The 21,984-nt window shown below is 42.0% G+C and overlaps 1 protein-coding gene across 1 annotated transcript in view; it reads right to left on the bottom strand.

Moving 5' to 3' along the window:
- The window catches only part of LOC132206754 (uncharacterized), a 173,658-nt gene extending 151,879 nt beyond the window's left edge, over positions 1-21,779 (bottom strand). Inside the window, exon 1 of the mRNA XM_059641707.1 lies at positions 21,386-21,779. Coding sequence (XP_059497690.1) covers positions 21,386-21,479 — 94 coding nt within the window. The 5' untranslated portion in view covers positions 21,480-21,779. The remainder of the gene's footprint in view (positions 1-21,385) is intronic.
- Between the last annotated feature and the right edge of the window lie 205 nt (positions 21,780-21,984).

Below are 21,984 nucleotides of genomic sequence, written 5' to 3'. Positions count from 1 at the left end.
CTGGGCTGACCTTAGCTCTGTCTATCACTGAATGGCATGCAAGTAGTCCCATGTTGTGGCTTCACCAGGTTGACACCTCATTTTTAGCTATGTCTGGCATTGCTTCTAGCATGTCCTCCTGCCCTTTTCACGGAATAAGGGTTGTTGCCCTAGTTTGATGGTAAGGGTAGAGTGGGGGATATGTCTGGATGTGATTATGTAAGAGTAAAATTCCGCTGCTGTTGATGCCCCTTCTGAATGCCCTGTCTTAAGCTGATGCCCTTTTGGAATGCCCAGTCTTGAGCTGCTAGGTGTGTTTGAAGCCTGTCCCATTTACCATGGTGTTAGTGCCACATGACAAAATGGAGGGTACACTCAAAGCCAAAACAAGACTTGGTCTCCGCAAAGACTGTGCAGTGGTCTCTCTCACCAATACAATCAGGGACAGACACCTCTTGGTGAGAACAAGATCAAATAGATTTTTCCCTCTTGTTGGTTCTTTCAGCACCTGCCACAGATCTAGTCAAGCAGGCTCATCCTTTCAGACTTGACCAATTCGATCAGTAGGGTACTTAATGAAACAGTCCAGAGCAGAGTTAGTAGTGAAGTCCCTCACCCAGAGAGCCCTGTGTGCCTTCAACACCCTCGATGCCACCTCCAAGTGATGTTCAACATGGAGCAGCTGTGGAGAAAGGGTGAGGAGTGGTTGCAGGGAGTAATCAGTGGGATGTTTCCTTGCTCATGTTTGATTTGACGCCATCAGACTTCATATGGGCTAGAATCAAAACCAGGGACTCGCAGGGTAATTGCTTCTTGGCTGTAGTTTCTGTGCTACCATCTCTGTCAGGTCTGTCCTGTTGGACCGGGCACACCCAGGGTGGTAATGGTGGTGTCTGGGTTATTGTCTGTCCGCTATGACTCAGTGAGCATGAGAATGACAGGTTGTTGATTGCCTCGTTTGTGGAACAGCTCTCCCTATTTTGGTGCAGATGTTAATAAGGAAGGCTTTGCAGCGTCAGGGGGTGTTAGGTTTACCATTGGTTTGACGCTGACCAGTCAATCTACTTTAGTCCCTTTGTATGGGCTTTGTAGTAGTTTGACTGGCTTGCCGAGCCATTTCAGGGGGCAGTCAAGAGTGAACCATATTGCAATGGGTCTGGAGTCACATGTAAGCCAGTCCAGGTAAAGACAGCAGATGTCGTATCCTAAAGGACACTGGCAAACCAGCTGAATTTTCATGACAATTAGCAATAATTTGATTGCTGCCATTAGTCTCTTTTTTATCTCCAGATTTTATTGAATTAAAATTTCACCATCTGCTGCCTTGGGATTTAAGGCCAATCAACCTTAACCTAACTGCATAATAGCACCAGCTTTAGAATGATGTGTCTTCTAGATATGATATGGTCTGAGTGCTGTCCTATATGTTTGCTCACATAACATATACCACAAAGACTGGGTACTCCTTGAGACAGATGTCTTGAAGTTCATTAACAACACTAACTATTTACACTGCAATAGCATCTCGTACTCATAGTCTGGTTTCAGTGCTTATTGATGTTACTACAAATTACATGCACGTAGCTGACTGAACATGCCAGATTGACCTAATTGTCTGAGAGCTTGACTGAAGGTGAGGTGGGTATCTTTATGCAAGAGTGTTACACATGATGTCAAGTAACTGTTTTAAAGGTACACTGCCTGTCTGCGCTGGAATCTCTGTAATAACAAACAGAAAAGCTGATTGGCCTACACCAGTTCATATGTCAGACAAGGAAAGGCAGCAAGTTAGCCATGATTTGAGGTTTTTTAGTCAATATGCATCTAGCAGTGCAGTGTAGGCACAGCCATTATACAAAAGCAGTGTTAGAACATAGAACATAGAACATAGAACAGTACAGCACAGAACAGGCCCTTCAGCCCACAATGTTGTGCCGACCATTGATCCTCATGGATGCACCCTCAAATTTCTGTGACCATATGCATGTCCAGCAGTCTCTTAAATGACCCCAATGACCTTGCTTCCACAACTGCTGCTGGCAACGCATTCCATGCTCTCACAACTCTCCTTCCAGTGTTGCACTCCAGTATCCCACAAAGTCTTTAACAGGCTGGTAGAGCTTATAGGCACCACTGCAAAGTATTTAATTTCCATCAGATGGTGTCCTTTCAAGTGCAAGAATTTGTTTGCAGACCATCAGTCAAACCTGGCTGTTAAAATTATCCCCATTACTACAAAACACCAATTCTGCAACACTCTTTAAAAGAACTACTGAGGTGGGAGATCAGCATTTATTCATAGTGATAATGGGAACTGCAGATGCTGGAGAATCCAAGATAATAAAATGTGAGGCTGGATGAACACAGCAGGCCAAGCAGCATCTCAGGAGCACAAAAGCTGACGTTTCGGGCCTAGACCCTTCATCAGAGAGCATTTATTCAGACATCTGTTTAAGGTCACGAGTGAGCCGAGTCGAAAAACATCAGGCTCCAAGGTTGGGTACACATAATTCTATGTTTCTTCCCAAATCTGTCCTCCCCGCTACGTCTGCAAAACTATAATTATTCTTGGCATTTAAAAGCCGGAAGAAAAGAGTGGTGTTTAGAAAGGTGGGGGGACGGGGGGGAGAAAGAGGGAGAGCTGCACATCTTATTTGTCATGAAAGGAGAAGCTTCAATTTGTAATGAGATGAAGTGACAGCAGTCGCAAATATGACCATTCTTATCAACAACTCCTCAAGTCAATTAGCTGTAGAGAGCTCTTTTCCAATCGAGTGCTGGAGAGAAAGAGTGATAAAAAGCTGCTTCATTAAAAAAAGGACAGAATTTTAATAGCCTGCCAGAGAAGAGTGGACTCACCTCTTAAAGGAACAATGGCAAACATGGACAGATGATTTTTTTTCAGGCAACTTTAGTTCGTGGGAGTTGTCATGTATTAGAGTGTCATCCCAAACCCTGCAGTAGGTACATTTTTGTTTATTTAAAAATATAATGCTGCTTTATTTGAAATGAAATGTCTGTGTGGATTTCCTCCAGGTGCTCCAATTTCCTTCCACAAGATGTGCAGGTTAGGTGGACTGGCTATTCTACGTTGCCCAGAGTGTCCAGGGGTGTGTGGGCTAGCCATGGGAAATGCAGGGTTATAGGGATAGGATGAATTGGGTGGGATGCTCTTTGGAAAGTCGGTGCAGATTCACTCGGCAGAATCTTGTAGGGATTCTATGATTCTAGGAAATTCCAACAAAAGTGAAGTTGTGGTTGATCTGAAGTCAAGGACAATGATGTTGTTGTCAGCAAATATGGCTGCAAGAGAAGTCACCCTTGAAAATGAAATAGCCTTTCTGCCAGCATGAAGCTTATTTCTGAATAGAACAATTAAAACTAATAGCAAACTTGCATAAGTATTGCTTAAGAATGTATTTCTTCAGGAGGGAAGTTTCAAATTGACAGTGTACTTGGCAACATTTCTCAGAAATTATTATGTTTTCTATATGCCAGGATGTCTCAGCTGAGAAAAGGAAAGGCTTTCCAGACCTTGCATCTTGTACCAATATCAAGCACTCCTAGGTCAGGTAGAATATGGCTTGATAGTAGGGAATTGGTCCCATACTGAAAATGTATGACATTATCCATCACATGAACTATTGTTTTAGAGATTCTAAGACTGCCAATGCCGTGCCAAGTAATTCCAAATCAGAATCACAGCAGCAATGGTTTACTTTATGTGGACCAATGAATAATCTAATTGCATATATTTGGTGGTTTTCACCACTGTTCTTTTTCAACTAGCATCCTATCCTCCCCATCTGAAATAAGCATCAACCAAATGCACCAAAATGGACCACATCAGCTGAATAGTTAGTTTCTATGCTGTAAAAATCTATGTAAATGTTAAATCACTCCATTCCCTATTTGTGGGATCTTTCTGTGCATGGGTAGCCACCAGCTTTGTCTACGAATTGTCATTGTACTGTAAGATGATCTACTCTAAGAGTTACTTTGAAGGATTTCTGAGGGCTAGGCATGTTTTTTTTTCCTTCGAAACTGGCTGGCTCGATGGAAGACATTGGAACATATTCATTGGCTTCCATCATTGTAAAAGATTTCTGACTTCCCGTTGCTCACTGAGGACAACTAGTGGCAGAAACTCAGTGCTGCAGCTTTAGCACAGCACTCCATGTGATCTTTCCCAAAATGATCTGAAATGTTGAGGCCACAAGTTCTGAGGTAGGAATGATATTCACAAAGTTCTGACCATGTTCTATCAACTGTGTGCCTATTCTAACAGTTTCCTGTTCTCACAGGCCACCCAACAACTCACAACTTCCCCCAATGACCCCGCACCCATACATGCCTCACAGAGGGGATGCAAGATGTTTTCGGCCTCAAAATGGGTCACAGTGGCAAGATGTTTAAGGAGCACTGCCTCATTGGATCCTAACTCAGTTCCCAGTGTGTACACCAGCCACAGACTCCAGTTTTAGACAAATGTGGCTATCTGACATCACTATTAATATGGCACAGTGGCTCAGTGGTTCGCACTGCTGCCTCACAGCACCAGGGACCCAGTTCAATTCTAACCTCTGGCAAATGTCTGTGTGGAGTTTGCACGTTCTGCCCTTTGTCTGCGTGGGCTTCCTCTAGGTGCCCCAGCTTCCTCCCACAGTCCAAAGATGTGCAGGTCGGGTGGATTGGCCATGGTAAATTAAGACCGTAAGACCATAAGACATAGGAGTGGAAGTAAGGCCATTCGACCCATCAAGTCCACTCCGCCATTTAAATCATGGCTGATGGGCATTTCAACTCCACTTCCCTGCACTTTCCCCGTAGCCCTTGATTCCTTCGGAGATCAAGAATTTGTCGATCTCTGCCTTGAAGGCATCCAACGTCCTGGCCTCCACTGCACTCCGTGGCAATGAATTCCACACGCTCACCACTCTCTGGCTGAAGAAATGTCGTCTCATTTCAGTTTTAAATTTACCCCCTCTAATTTTAAAGGCTGTGCCCACCGGTCCTAGTCTCCCCACCTAACGGAAACAACTTCCTAGTGTCCACCCCTTCTAAACCACACATTATCTTGTAAGTTTCTATCAGATCTCCCCTCAACCTTCTAAACTCTGATGAGCACAATCCCAGGATCCTTAGCCGTTCACCATATGTTAAACCTACCATTCCAGGGATGATCCGTGTGAATCTCCGCTGGACACGCTCCAGGGCTAGTATGTCCTTCCTGAGGTGTGGGGGCCAAATTGTCTGTCGTGTCCAGAGATGAGCAGGCTTCGTAAATGCTGGGTTACAGGGATAAGGCAGGTGCGATACTCTGCAAAGAGTTGGTGCTGACCTGATGGGCTGAATAGCCTCTATCAGTACCGTAGGGATTCTGTGGTATCAATTACAAAACTTACACTTCTAAGGGGTTAAGTACAGTAGCTATCTTGAGTTGGACAAGGGACTGAAATTTTGTGCCTTTCTATTTTCAAGGAACTGCCAGAAAACCAGCCCCATTTTACCTCAGTACCAATCACAGACATTAATGCTTTGCTCTGACGTGTTGAAAGAACAAATCAAGTCCTGCTCGGCCCTCTGCAAGTATAGGCAGAATGGTTTTGATCCAGATAGGGAGACCCAGAAACATTCCAGGGTTCGTTGTTTTGACCATACAGTGATCTATTCTTTTCTTTAGGTTTTGTCAAATTTTGATGTAACTGGGTGCCTTGCTAAGCCACCCCAGAGAGCAGGCACCCATCGCTGTGGGTATCAAGTCACAAGCAGGGGGCAAGTGACCAGCTAAGAATAGCAGTTAAAGGGTACTAGTGAACCAAATGAGTTTTCACAACATTCAACGTGGTTGCCACTAATTCCATTTCAGTTACTGCCATGGCAGGCTTTGAACCAACGACCTCAGTACATCGCCCTCGTCCTCGGGACTCCTCAGACAGTAAGACTGTCTTCGCCTTGCCGCCTCCCCATTTTCTCAGCACTTCTGTATGATGATGCTTGGCATAAAGGATCCCATGGCTGCTGTTGTCAAGTTTTTCCTGGTATCCTTGCTATTACTGGGATCTTGCTGTGTGCAGCCCTGTCAACCTACATTTCCTCCATCACAACCGCACCTACACTTCAGAAGTGTCTCTTAGGTTGTAACACATCCCAAAATCATGAAATATGCCAAATAAATGCAAGAATTGTCATTTTTTCATCTTTTTGTATAAGGCTAAAACCATGATAAAAGTAAAAGTAGAGGCAAGCTCAAATTAACTAAAATACAAAAGGTTCTGACTACTAGAAGCCACATTGATGCATTGATTAAAATGAATGGCTTGGTCATCAAGCAAAAAGGTGAAACACACAAGAATCATGGAGCCAATTAAATTTGTGTTGCATGTGTGACAGGGTCACGGGATCATAACACACTCCTTTACAATGGGCACATATTTCACAGAATGTTACCCGATCAAAATAAGTCAATTTTTTCTCAGATTGATGCTGCATATAATTAACACAATGGTTTCCATCTGGAAGTGTTTTAACACATGAACATTCTATTTTAATATGGGACGGGAGACAAGAACTTCAATAAAGCCAGTCCATACTGGATGTAAATGCTGTTAAATACAACAAGAATAACTTGTTAATAAAATGTGAGACTGGATGAACACAGCAGGCCCAGCAGCATCTCAGGAGCACAAAAGCTGATGTTTCGGGCCTAGACCCTCCTGAGATGCTGTTGGGCCTGCTGTGTTCATCCAGCCTCACATTTCATTATCGTGGATTCTCCAGCATCTGCAGTTCCCATTATCACTCAAGAATAACTTGTTAATATGTAGTGTTTTTAGAGTCCCAAGTTGCTTCACGAGAAGTCATTGGGTAATTTTTTACATTGAGCTACATCGTGATATATTAGGACAATTGACCAAAAGGTGAGCACTTTAAGTGAGCAGAAACAGATAGTGGAGATTCAGAGAGAGGTTTGTGAGGGAATTACAATGGTAAGGCAGTAGGAACCTGAAGCTAAAACTGCTGGAACAGTGAAGACAAAGGAAAGTTAAGTACATTTAAGACGTCATTGGACAAGCATATGGAATAGTGTAGGTTAGATGGGCTTCAGATTGGTCTGGCTGGTCGGCACAACATCAAGGGCCGAAGGGCCTCTACTGTGCTGTAATGTTCTATGTTATATTCTATGAAATTAAGCATGTGGAAGAAGCCAGATTTGAAGGAATCAAAGAATCACAGAGAGTTTTAGATTTGGAGGGATTGACCAAGATAAGGAGGAATGGGGCCAAGGAGGGCCTTGGACTGTGTAGCCAAAGACCCGAGTAATATTCTGGGCACCTGGATTCATATCCTGCCGTGACAGACGGTGGAATTTGAATGTAATTTAAAAATCTGGAATTAAGAGTCTAAACAATGACCACGAATCCATCGTTGACTGTCGGAAAAAGCCGTCTGGTTCACAAATGTCATTTAGGGAAGGAAACTGCTTTCCTTACCTGGTCTGGCCTACACGTGACTTCAGACCCACAGCAACATGGTTGACTCTTAACTGGCCTCTGGGCAAATAGGGAAGGGCAATAAATACTGGCTTAACCAGCAACGCCCCCACCCTGTGAATGAATAAATAAAAATTTTGTTTCCCGAATCCTTCAGTTCTCTGATCTTTCTTTTTGTTTCCTTCACTGCTTCATAGGAGGCACAGAGCGACCAGTAAACAAATTACAAAGTCTTTGGCTTATCGGTTAAAAGCAACAGCTTACAACAAGTGTTGAGCGAAACAACTGGTTTTCTTTTAGTTCCAAGTATTATTTACTGCAGAGACAAAGAGAGACTCTACCTTCCATTTCTGAGGCCTGAAGGCTTCCACGGTATCATTCACACCCACAAGCTGTTCACTTTCCCAGGAACCAGAGAGCTGTCGTCAGGCTGATGACCTGTAGCATCCACAACTAGTCACAATTCCACAAACCAATCAGCAACCACAGCATGTACTGCATGATACGGCCCAGTCCATAAGCAGCAGGAGGCTGACTTGGGTTTTCAACTTGTGAAAGAAATAGAAAACTGGGAAAGCTAAAGGCAATTTCATTGCATTGAAGAAGGAGTGAATTAGCTGAGAGAATGTGTTTTGAACTTTAATTTCAAAAAGAGGCAAATTATTCCACAGGTAAGTCCATGTAATGGACAGAACATTACAGGTTCAATATCTGCCTCAGTTTCAAATACCTTCCACCCAAAGGTACCAACTTGAGGCAAGACATTTTGCTGAGGGGAATCAACAGATCTCCCATTGCTTCCTGGTATGTGCGGTGATTAAAGCACTCTATTGGGTAGACAGGGGAAAATGAAATAATTGAATAGGCTAATGGCCTTACTAGAATGCAACAGGATAGAAATCATGCTTCAGTGATATGAAGCTCCAGACAGACCACATCTCAAGAGGAGTTTTGGACACCATGTCTTAGAAAGGATATTCTAACCTTGTAAATGTAGGTTTATCAGAATAATACTTCTAAAAACCTACAAGGGTGAAATAATGAAGAGAGATTACACAAACAAGGGCTGTACCTGCTATAATTCAAAAATATTAAGGCATAAATTGATTGAAGATTTTAAAATAATAAGGGGAAAAGTCGTAAAAAGATGTTTCTGCTCATTTGAAAGTCTATGGCGGCGAGCGTCTTCAAAAAATTTGAGTCAGGCCTTTCAGGAATAATTGTTTTATACAAAGGGTGGCTGCATTTAGACCTTACTTCACAATTGTCAATTTTTTTAAAAAAATGATTGATTTATTTTTGTTAGCTGAGGGTATCAAAGAACATAGAGCAAAGGTGGCAAGACAGAGTTGGGTCACATATTGGCTATGATCTCACAAAGTGGCAGAACAGGCTTGAGAGACTAAATGGCCTCTTCCTGTTCCAATGTTCCGGCTGTTTCATTTGGTTTGGGAATTCTGAACAACACAGCATAAGCGTAACATCAGGGCTAGGCCGATCTTGGGCACCGTCAGGAAGCAGCGTTGTACACAGTGTGACGGAAATCTGGAACTCTGACATCCAAAAAGGTTAAATTTCAATTGAAAGTTTCAGAACTGAGAGACTGGTAGATTTTCATTTGGCAAAATGAAGCAATATGGAATCAGGGAAGGTCAATGGAGTTCGGATTCAGTTTGTCCGTTATCTAAGTTAAAGGTAGAATAAGCTTAAGGAGCTGTAAGGCCTCCTATGATACAGAAACACCAGTTTGTGTGTGTCTGAGCAGTTTGCCTTCCTGCCATTACCTGTTCAATTGATTCAGTGATCCACTGGGGTTTAAATGAACAGAGAACAGGAAAATAATGTGAGAATTCATAGTGATAAGGAGATAGAGCCTTACAGTCATTACAAATGAGGGGGGCGTTCCATCAATAGTACTTAATCATCATCCATGAGTAATTCCTTCAATCTATATAAATATCATACTGAACAACAGTTAGATTGTCCTATTCCTATAATTAAAATATAATACTTGAGGCATTTGGAGCCTGAAGAGCATATGAAGCAGACACAGGGCACACAGTAATTCCATCAGAATTATAAAGCAATCAAATAGAGAGAAAATAACATCTAAAATCCAGGTTCACCTATTTTTTTCTCCTGTAAAAATTTGGCCCAAGATAATTTTAAAAATTAATATAACGAAAAGCATCATATTAAGTTGTCAAAACATAGTCTTTGAAATTAACCTCGAGCTACAGGGAAAATTTGGCAATATTCTACAGTGGTGTATGAATAATATGTTTTCCAGGAGCAAAGCAGAGTCCTCCCACTGAAATACTAATGGACACCTTTTTTTTATCTTTTCCGAATAAAGGCAAAAGTCTATGGTATTTGCATGCAATAGAAAACACCCTGACCTATGTATCGTACACACATTGTTTGAGCATCTTATATCACAGAAAAACAAATACTTTATTCTTCCTGTAATTTAAGGTATTATAACGGGCACCCTTGCATTTAGTCTTCACATCGTCAACTTTTTCACTCCTCACCAGTGATTTCTTTGCTGACATTTACAGTAGCATGTAGATGTCCTTTGGTTGACTACTAATCGGAAACAAAGGCACCCAATGACATGAATCAGTTTCAATTGTGGGTTGACTGATCACAAGTTTTATTGACCATAACTGATATGTGTCAGAGTAGTCAGTTCATCTTATATCCGTTGAGATTATCATGGGTTTTATATCACATTGATGTTGCCAATTGAAAATACTATTGTATCTGAGCCCGAGTACATACTGAGTTAATTTGTTTACATTGCTTTATTTTAAAGTTCTGTCTTTCTCAGTTTGAAGAGATTAAAGCAAGACGTCATCACCTTGAAACCTTTATGTGATGTACACGCTTCACAAATAATGTTCATTAAAACATTCAAATAGGCCGGCTCCATCATTCAATTGGATTATTGATGATCCCAGCTCAACTTCATCTTCCCACGCTTTGCTCTAAATTCCTTCAAAACCTCACTGAAGAACAGAAAACTATCAGAAAATTTATACAGAGATAGTAGGAACTGCCGATACTGGAGAATCTGCTGTGTTCATTCAGCTTCACACCATGTTATCAGAAAATTTGAAATGATGCACAAACACAGCCTTCTGGAGAGAATTTCAGATTTCCCCTCTCTTCTGTATAGACAGCTGCTCCTGCTCAGCTTGGGTTCCAATATTAAGTATTAATCTTTTGTTCTGGATTCACCCCAAGAGGAAACAGTTCCTCTATATTCATCCTAATGAATCTATTCATCATGTTAAATATTTTGTTGAGATCAATGTGGACCATCTAAACTGAAGAGATAAGCTATGTCCAGACAACCTGTCTCCATAACTTGACTCTTTAAGCCCTGCTATCATTCTGGTGAATCTACAATTTACCTCCTCAAAAGGCCTTCTCTGAGGCATGCTGACCAAAACTGAACATTGAATTCCAGATGCAGTCTGGCCAAGCTTCATGAATTTGAACTGCCTTGAGATAAAAGCAATCTTTTCTACTTGAACTCTATCCTGTAATAGTCTGTTTGTCTTGACACACCAATCTTTTGAAGCTGCTGGTCTCATCATTAAGGAGATCGGCCTCAGACTTGTCCACATTGCGATGCTTTGACCCATTCCCCTTCTTTTTGTTTCTGCGCTGTATCCTCCTGACTTTTGAAGAGATAACTCGGTGAAAATGCAGAATTTCCTATTGACAGCTTTGTTTTTTCAAATATTATTGAAATTACAACTTCTCCCTGGCATACAGTCCTTCACGGTAAACTCAGCCGGTACAAGAATTGGACTCACACTATTGGTATCATTTTGCATCCCAAACCAGCCATCCAGCCAACTCAGCTAACCAACCAAGTATATGCTGAAATATTTCAAGTTGAATGTAATGGAAAGTGCATTAGAATTCAACTTTCCTCCTTACAACATATTCCGCTCTGAGGCATCTCAGAGCAATTTCCGTACTATTAGTATTTACTTCATACATACCATGCCAAACGTACAACCTTCGGGAATCTATGTCGTTTTGGCCACTAGGGTAGAATAGCTAAAAGGCTATGGTGATCCTTCCCCAGTACCATCTTTATTTTATATCCACCAAAGGCTCAGGCAGTACAAAAACTGTCTGGTTTGGAACTGAATGACACAGACCAGTCTGTGATATGTTATCGGATCTAAGTGATGAAGAAGACATTACTAGTAATCTCTGCATGCCAGATTAAAAGGAAGGAATGGGAATCAGAGCTACCCACAACCGCTGCTCATAAGTGATATCTCTTTTCAAAAGGTTGCTATGCACAGTCACTCGGAGATATCAAGAGCTGCAGATGTTGGAGTCAGAGTCAACACAGTGTGGAGCTGGAGGAACATGAGAGGTCGGGCAGCATAAGAGGAGCAGAAAAATTGACGTTTCAGATTTACAGCCCTGATAGAATGTATGGTCACTATTCTGTGCCCTGTGATGCTCCCACTGAGAACAAGTCAATTCTTGGTCTCATGACACTCCTGCAAATAGTGGGTGCTCAATTGGAGAACCAAATCCTGGCAGCTGGTGTTCTTTCTCAAATGTTGGCCTCATATAAGATGTGTGAAAGATATGCGAGCCCTCCGATGTTTGTTGGATGAGTGTGCATTCTGCTACATTCAAATACCATGACTCTTAACCTTAATCTTGAATAACTTATACAAAGGGATAATGCAATGATGCACATTAGTATTTAAGACTGCAGACTCAGCTTTACTCGTGAAAAAATACATTGCTCATACTTTGCAGTACTGCCTCATTTTAGCTTGTAATTTAATTGTAAAAGGCTACGTTTTGACTAATCATCGTTTCTTAACATAGAACTTCTATTTCACTCCACAAGAAAGGATCTTCAATGCAGCTGAAAGCTGGGTGAACTTCGCTTTGAAATGGTATTATTTCTCTGTCATTTGATAGTGATTGGTTCATCATGAACCACAGATCTGGTAAATGCCAGTGTCTTCAGTCAGGGAAAAGGATTGGTTTTGTGCCTTCATACATGTGTTCCAAAATGGTTATGAAATGCAACTGCGATATTAAAAAGACACATCCACCAGCTCTGCCTATTGGATGTCACAGTCATTCAAATTCACTCACAAGTAATTGGCTACAGCCAGTCATCAAGCATCAATGGGCAGGAGTCTCTTGCTTCTGTCAGGGAGGATCATTCACTCTTCAAACACCAATAAAACATGTCACTCAATGATACAAACTCATCTGATGTTTGTCTGATAGTTCAATAGAATAAAGCACTTTGTTTTCTTTGCCAGAAATTCTTCACTGAACTATAACCCACATTAACCATCAGGATTGTGAGAGTGTGGGGTAGAAATTACATGTAATTCATTCATTTTATTACAGCATCTGGTACTTTCATAACTTTTCTTTCCACTGGTAGATAGGTCAACACATTGAAATATCAAGCACTACTCTGGTTTGATAAGCTCCAGGCTTCTGGAAATAATAATAAATACAGATAAAATAAGGCCAGCCTCCTCCTCCCATCCAATCGCCACTCCAAATACAATGAGCATCTCTGTATTTTAGATCATAGGAGGACTCTGTAAAGCTGCACCTACTCATCCAAATTACACTTAACTGCTCGATGTACCCCACATTATTAAAAAGCACGTAATTTGTATTATCATGACTTCTGCAAAGTGAAGCATGGTATTTAGTTATTAAATATGGTTGTAATCTCATCATTTTTCTAAATGAAATTATACTATGTCCAATATTATACAAGCCACTGGAGAATCCTCATGCAACAGAATTCCTCTTCTTTCATTTTTAAAAAGATGAACAATACATAGTGCCTTATAGGGCATCAAACATTTCAGGAATAGATTGTAAAATTTGAAAGTTACGAATATTAGCTTCAAATCACACAGAAGAATGAGCTGTTGAGAAAATATAACTGGAGCCAACTCTCCGACAGAAATCCACAAATAACTTGCCTTTATATAATCTCTCTCTGAGCTTCAGGACATCTCCAAAGCATTTTTTTCAGCCAAATAAGTACAATATTTGGTGAAGGCCAAACCTTAACTTAATTTCTCACCCAAAAAAAAGTACCTCTGACATTGCAGCACTCCTTCAATACTGCAGTGAAACGTGCTCATATTTCTAGAAAGTGACTTGAATCCACAACCTTTTGACTCAATGATGATATTTCTACGAAGCCAATACAGTAACAATGGAATCTGTCATGTACCTTCACATCACAGCTATTTCTTTTCTCCATGACTTCATCTTGATTGGCAGCTTGTAAACAGTCAGCACCATACAATACTAGCATAGTAAGTGGCTCCCTACACTCAGAATAGAGAATCTCGAATGAGGATGCAAGTAGATGCCTTAATGTGGATGCTCCAACTGGAATCTACAATATACAGTGCAGTAACGCAACAACATTTCTTCAAAGGTTTCTCCAGAACCCACAACATCGACCAACCAGCAGGGCAAGGACAGCAGGCACACGGGGGCATCACTTCTCAGTTTCCCTCCAATCTTTGGATGTACACACAATCCTGACATGAAACTGTTGCCATTCCATCATCTTTACTGATTGAGAATTCTGCAGCTCCCTCCTTATCATTGCTTTGGGAATACTGTGGTTTTGAAAGGCAGCTCAGGAGCATCTGCTCATGAGCAATTAATGCTGGCCCCGTATCAGTGATGCCCACATTCAATAAATAAATAATATTTTAAAGAGAGGCATTCAGAATGAATCACCTCTCTTGGCACCCACTTTGCCAATAGTGTTTCTAGGGCAACCCAAGCAGCACAATGAAAGCAAGATGCTCTGAGGCAGGAGGAATGAAGTAGTTTAAAATGGGAACTATTTGCAGTGGTGCAGAGAAAACAGTGGGAAGTGGGGCAGATCAGAAATCTCTTTTCGCCAGTCAACCCAGGCATAACGGATTGAATGGACTCATTCTGTGCTGTACAATTTTATGATTTTAACCATTGTGGAAAGTGGATGGCAAAGCACAAGGCCATCTATACAAAGTCTAAGTGCTTCAACAAGCAGCTAGGCTGCCACATTACTTTCTGATTTATCGTGCAATTCCATTTCTTTGGTTTAATAGCTTTTTTAAAAAATAAATCTGTATGTACTTACAATGTGTTCTGCAAAACCCACAGCAATTGCTATTCTCCTTCCTTGAAGTTATAAGCAGTTTTATGACAAGGTACGAGAGGCAAGCAAAATCAATAAGGCCATACAAAGCAACCAATTCTGTTCAGGCCAGCATTCATTTCCTCAATCTGAATACACCTTTTACTTTCCCTCACCATGATACAGTACATTCCACATGCACCCACAATAAAACAATTCATTTCCTGAGTTAGATGCTATAACACTTAAAAGACACGAAGAATCGTACATGAACAGGAAAGATTTGGAGAGTTATGGACCAGGAGCAGGCAGGTGGGACTAGTTTAGCTCGAAAATATGTTTGGCACGGGCTGGTTTGACTGAAGAGTCTGTTTCCATGCTGTATGATTCTATGACTCTGTTTCTCAAGCAGTTCTCAGAAATATTATAAAAAGATTGAATCTAAAATGAGAAGAACAAAAGGTACTCATATATTCCTTTTTCCTCTCTCCAAGTTTAAGAAGTGACACCCAGAAAAAAAGAGTCACAATTTTGGCTATTTGATCTGAGCTTACAAGCTAAGAGATTCTGGACAGCAGCAGGAAGAGGGGTCAACCTATGTGCAGTTGGATGATGGATGTTAGAACGGAATATAGGAACATGTCATTTGAGAGCAACAGAAAGCCATTCAGCCCTTTAACACTGCTCCACCATTCAGTGGCTGATCTGCTTGTGGACTCAAGCCCCTCTGTCCCTTTTCCCCAACCCCTCGTCTCCCACATCTATCAAAAAACCATCTAACTCAACCTAGAATAAAGTCAATGGTACAGCCGCCATTACTTTTTGGGGAAGAGAATTCCACAGACCCATACCCCTCTGATGGAAATCCTCCTCGTCTCCATCATAGAAAGAAGACCTCCTGTTCTTAAATTGTACCCCCTTTTTTGAGATTCCCTCACAAGAGGAAACATTTTCCCTGTACACAATGTATCAGGTCCCCTCAGGATTTTATATATTGCCATAGGATCAATTCTCATTCTTCTAAGTTCCAACTGGTACAGATCCAACCTTTCCTCACAGGAGAACCCTATCTTCCCAGGAACAGGTCACAGAATGGCTGCCAACAAACCACAACCGATGTATGAGGGTGGCATAAGACAGACAGAATTGGCACACCATGACAGCAGGTCTCCTGGCAGGAGCGGCTACAAGCAGCAGCTTAATAAGAAGGTGCACTCGCAATCTACTGGCAAGTTTCTGAAAATTTGCTCCGAGTGAGTGAATGAGAGCAGGCTGCACAGTGTGGTGTTTACACCATTTTCCTTTCACTCACTATACAGATCAATCATTGGATATTAGCTGCAGCTCAGTGGGTTTCACTCCAACCGTTAAGACAGAATGTCATTGTTCAAGTCAGGATCTATAGACCTGAGAAGAAAATCTAGGCTAACATACCCAGTGGTCCATTGTCGGAGGTGCTGACCTTTGGATGATACCATTCGAACCAACACTCTACCCTTGGAAATTGTGGCTTCAGGTGCCTAGTTGTTAAATACTCGTATTCCCTCTCAGGTAATATAATGCCTCTGTTGTCAAGCAGAGTTATCCTGGTGTTTTGGTCAATACTAAGCTCTGAACTGATATTACTGAAGGGGTTTTCTGGTCACTGTGATGTTGCCGTTTGTGAGATCTCACTGCGCACAAATGGACTGCCATGTTTCCACATTACGACAGTGACTCCAATTCTCAACTATTCTCTTGGCCAGAAGTTGTTTGGGATATCCTAAAGCTGTGAAATGCACAATGTTAAGAAAGAAAGCCTTCTCTTTCTTCCCTTTCATGACCTCAGGACATAACAAAGCACTTTACTGCCAATGAAGTATTTTGGCAGTAATCAGTTGGTAATACAGAACTTGAAAAAATACATTTTGTTTATCCTTTTCATCTTGCACTTATTGGGGCAATTTGCAAGAAGTGAAGGGAAAAGCTGTACACAAAGAGAGTGCTGATTCATTTGGAAGTGGAACCACATCAATATTTAGCAACAGGTACAGCAAATGGTTGAAGTAAAGATGAATAAAGCAATTACAGTGGACTCTGAGGTGTTTCCACAGGGAAAACACCAGGACTCACTTCTTATTTACTATAATAGTTGATCCTTTTACATTCTATTTGATGTGAATTGTCCTGTTAAGTGCAAGTTGAAAAACTGTAGCAATATATGCCTTTTCTCAGCAGTATTCATATTTTGGAAGTGTAGTCACTATTGCAATGTCAGGAAATGCAGCAGTCAATTTAGGCACAGCAAGCTGCTACAGTTAACAAAGCAATAGTGAGAAAAATTTATTCCCTCCACCAGTGATGGGAAGTAGCAGCTGTGCACATCATCTACAAAATCCCCTGCATAAATTCACCAAGGCTCTTTAGAAACCAACACTTTCATAAATACTACCATCTAGAAGGATAAGGGCAGCAAATTTGTGGGAATACCACCACCTGCAAGTTGCCCTCCAAGCCATGGTTCAAGAAGGCAGCTCACCAACACCTTGTCAAGGGCAGCTATGAGTGGGCAATAAATACTGGCCAGCCAGCAGCAGCTCCATTCTAAGAATGAATACAAAAAAACCCCAGGTAATTTATTCAGTGCCAGTTCTTCCTTTCTTTAATGACTATTTAAAGTCTCTATTGATGGTATAACTAAAGCAGCACAAGCCCTTGTTTCCAACTGCTGCATCAAACACAGAGTTCAAAACGTGCAACCAGAATTAATGACTGAACAGGCAGACAAGTCAATATTTAGGAATAGGTTAAGCAAGTGGTCAAAGTAAGGATGAATAAAGCATTCACTGGAACAGAGTGGGCACATGGGATTAAGACTCATGTCCATGTAGAGGGTAAAATCTTTATACAAAAACGTTGGTTAGAGTGAGTAGCAACTGTTTGCCTTTATTCACGTCTTTAATGGATTCTAAGGCATGTCTCAGAAACTGATACTGCAATTACAAGTAGATAGTAGCAAGGGGAAGAGGTAGGTTTTCATCAGACTGATGTTCTATGTCATTAGCGAACTTCTGGAAGAGCTTTACATTCTACTTCAATATTCAAAGGGGAGACCAAAACCTCTCCAAAGTAACGCCACTGATTATAATCAAATATCACAAGGTTCTCACACACACACACACACACACACACACACACACACACACACACACACACACACACAGTATCCATATTGTAATTTCCACGTCATTTTCATTGTGATTGTGTTGAAGGTCAAAAGGCATGGAATTGTCACAGCAAACCTCAAACTGCTGAAGTCTGGCAGAAATCCAAGAATCATCCCAACTGAAATAAAATGCACCTTTCAATCTGTAAAGACATGTTACAGCACAGGAGTTGACATAGGTGCAGTTGGAATTTTGAGTTTTATCATTAAGAGAATAAAAATGTCTCATCATTTTAATTTGTCATACCAACTTGCAGAGAAATCATGTACTACACATCTGGCACGATAGTAAAATAATAGTGGGACACATAGATGCTCTACAATAGCGATAACAAGGTGTACAGCTGGATGTACACAGCAGGCCAAGCAACATCAGAGGAGCAGGAAGGCTGATGTTTCAAGCCAAAACCCTTCTTCAGAAATCTTTGACATGATTTTGGAGTATCGTGGAAATTTGCAGCAATGGAAGGAGAGCATTTGGCCCAGCGCATCTTTGCCAGCCAAATTAAAACTATCAAGTTGAATCCTGTTTTCCAGCTCTTGGCCCTCGACATTAATGTTAGTTCAAATACAGATCCAAGTTATTTTTAAACTCTAGCAGCTTTTATGTCTTCAGTTGCAAAACTTTATGGACCCTCTCGACACTCTAAATATTTTGTCTCATCCTCTCCTAAAAACACTGCTTCGTGTTTTTGGCTGCCAACTAAGTGACCACAGTCTCAGCCAAGAAACCAGTCAGTACCTTGTATTATCATGGGAGGTGGAGACAGAACACTGGGCTTAGCCAGGATCTGTACTTCCATTAGCATTGCACACACCACACAGAGTTCCCAATTTAATAAAGAAAAGTTCTAATTATGTGGATTATGCTGGCAAAGTCACCATTTTATTGCCCATTTTTATGAACTATTTGCTATACTACTTCAGAAGGCAAGTAAGGGTCAACTGCCTCAGGGCTGAATTACACAAGACTCTGGGTTCCCCACCTCTTTGACAAAAGCACAGAGGTGGGGAAGTCTGCCAAGCTCTGCAACCATCTGATGGGTTGATTGCTCCGCTTATACATGAAGATGTCCTGCCTCAGAGAGATTCAGGCCAGTAAGAGATTGGCAGCATTCCAGCACTGTACCAGCAGCACCACCAGAAGACGTGGTCATTACTGGTATTGCACTTGGGACTTAGACAATTGTTCCAGATTCAGCTCACCAAGTGAGAAGAATTGGTCGGCCCGAGTGAGGATATGTTGGGGAGTTGGGGTGTTGTCAGAATTTTGAAGACTGGTGATAAGCAAGGCATTACATATGATCCTCAAATGGGAGCATGGGCTAATTTAGAAGAGACAGTCACCATCTGCCACCCCACCCTCAAACCCAGCCCCAACACAGCTACCTGCTGGGTATTTGGCGTGAGGCCTCTCCAGCCATTTAAATCCCAATGATACCACACCCTCCCACCTCGACTTATTGTCTAATAACAACAGCATGTATGCATCTTGCATTGGTAAAAGTAAAATGTCTCACAATATTTCATAGGAGGAATGATCTAATCAAACGTGACACTGGCGATATCAACACAGGTAACCGCTCTGGTATTTTATAACCAATAATGTAAAGGAGAACATGGTCGGGGGGGGCGGGTGGTAAAGGAGTGGTGAGGTTTATGGAAGAAATTCCAGAGCTTAAGGCATTGTCAGCTGAAGGCATGGTCACCAATTATGGAGCACCAACAGACACGAAGACAGACTTTGTGAAGCATGGAGAGTTTCATTATCTGTCCCAAGGAAAATAGCATCATCATCACAGATATGATCATTATTGGTAAACATTGATACAGTGTTGCATTCAGTCAGTGAACTTAGAGAACCAATAGAGAGAAATCCAACAAATGCACAGGCCACGCATTCAAAATCTAAACTCAACAGGGATCATGAGGTCAAAGGGAGAGTCAACCCACAAAGGTTCTCAACACCAGAGAATAAGCCAGAAAATTACAAATCAAAGTACTGTGTGTGACATGATCAATCAGTAAGAAACTATTTTTAAAAGGGACATGGTGTCTTCTCCTCAAAGACTTCCACTGCATCCAACAATTGGAGTCTTGTAGAACACAACTACAGCAGCTCTTCATAACTGGATAGCAGAGCAGCGCATCTCCAGACTATGACAGAATCTCATCCTGGCAAATAATGCTTTTAGTTTATTCCATCATCCTTAATCACAATATGTTTTACTCATGTAGGAGCAAGTCACATCAAAATAAATTAACATTTTCCCACGATTTACTCACAGTGTACCCTTCAAATCCCATTATTCTTTTATTTTTAACAAAATATCTGGAGTGAAGCTTTAGGCAAATATAGAACTGAATAAGATTCCCCCTCCCACATTGTGGCGTACATTATCAAGTTTCCAGTTAAGCGATACATAAATGTTTCAGAAATCCTCACTGTGCCTTGTTCGGAAAGGGTTGCCTTTTCCTCCTCCTTGCAGCCAGGATAGCTGGGAGAGACATCACTCCTGCGTCTCAGACAATCTTTCCGAAAATACTGTTATTACTACATCATAGATCAGCCAGCTCGAGGTCTCCCCCGTTTAATCCTGGTTAATTTTAGAATTGAAATCTATCAATTAAAGCGTCTCCCAGCAAAACTGCTTCTCATTACCAGATCTGCAGCATCTATTGCTTTGTCATCAACAGGCACTTGTCAGCCCATCAATCAAGGGGTTAAATTTAAAATAGCCCCGGTTGTTTGGGGCGTGCGAGCCAGTGAGCATCCGGCAGTCAGGGAACAGCGTCAGAGGGCTGCAAGCTCACGGGGTCCGAATCATGTTGCCAAACCACTGCCCGGGTGTGGAGTCACTGCATTTGTCACATCCAAGTCCCCCCTCACGTCTCTCGGCTCTCTTTGCAACACAGCAACAACAACCTGCACAGAGTGGGTCAAACAAGATCTCCAGTTTGCACTTCCTCAGAAGCGAGACTCTGAGCTATTACCTTCTTGACAGCTTTCCACTAGAATTAGCTGTTTAACCATCTTAGTCACTGGCCTGATATTCTCTGGTCGGGCACTTTTTTTGCCGAAACAGAACAGTGCAAACCTCCAGAACCACCTTTCCCCTTATACGAACTGATTCTGTGCGTTGTATCTCAACCGTGGATTCGCTACAAACCATCTGCAATCTCTTGCCCGGTTGATAGGGAATCTAGGATTCCCAGTATTGACCTTATCTATCCTCAACGTCCAATCTGCGCTGTTAGGAGCAGAAAGCGCCGGCTTGTGAAGCTAAGGGATGCAGGGGAGCTGTCTGAGGGAGAGAGAACGCACTATTCAGGCTAATGCTACATTCCCACCGATTGCACTGTATCAAGAGTCACTAACAGCATCGGTCAAGATAGGAGAGCCCATATTGAACAACAGACCAAACTCCCTCCCCTCCTACTCCACAATAACAGGACATTTGCAAAACACACACACACAAAAAAACGCAGGCACATTCACATCAGCCAATGGAACGGTGTGTAAAGGGTACTCACTCGCTTTGCCTTGTTTCGGCCTTTGCAACAGCTTCTGCACTGCAGCTACATCTTCGGTTTTGACAGCTTGCAGTAATTCCTGATCTTTCTCCATGGCTTGTTGATGTGTGTGTGTGTGTGTGTTTATGTGCGTGTTTTTATATCCGATGCATCTTAGGTTTTAGGAGCTGAAGCGAGAGAGAGACACACACACACACACACACAGAGGGAGGAAGACTATGCCTGGCAGAGTGTGTGCATAGAGGCAGGGACAGGAGGAGAGCTACCGATGGGTGAAAGGCACAGACAGCCTCGTCTCTTGTATCACAAACCAAAACAGCTCTCTCTCCTAAAATAATAAAATGTGAGGCTGGATGAGCACAGCAGGCCAAGCAGCATCTCAGGAGCACAAAAGCTGACGTTTCGAGCCTAGACCCTTCATCAGAGAGGGGGACGGGGAGAGGGAACTGGAATAAATAGGGAGAGAGGGGGAGGCGGACCGAAGGTGGAGAGGAGAGTATAGGTCAGTCCAGGGATGACGGACAGGTCAAGGAAGTGGGATGAGGTTAGTAGGTAGCTGGGGGTGCGGCTTGGGGTGGGAGGAAGGGATGGCTGAGAGG

The sequence above is a fragment of the Stegostoma tigrinum genome, chromosome 43 (genome assembly GCF_030684315.1).
Source record: "Stegostoma tigrinum isolate sSteTig4 chromosome 43, sSteTig4.hap1, whole genome shotgun sequence".
NCBI lineage: Eukaryota > Metazoa > Chordata > Chondrichthyes > Orectolobiformes > Stegostomatidae > Stegostoma > Stegostoma tigrinum.
The sequence above is the reverse complement of the archived record's forward strand: the minus strand, read 5'-3'. Positions and strand labels throughout refer to the sequence as shown.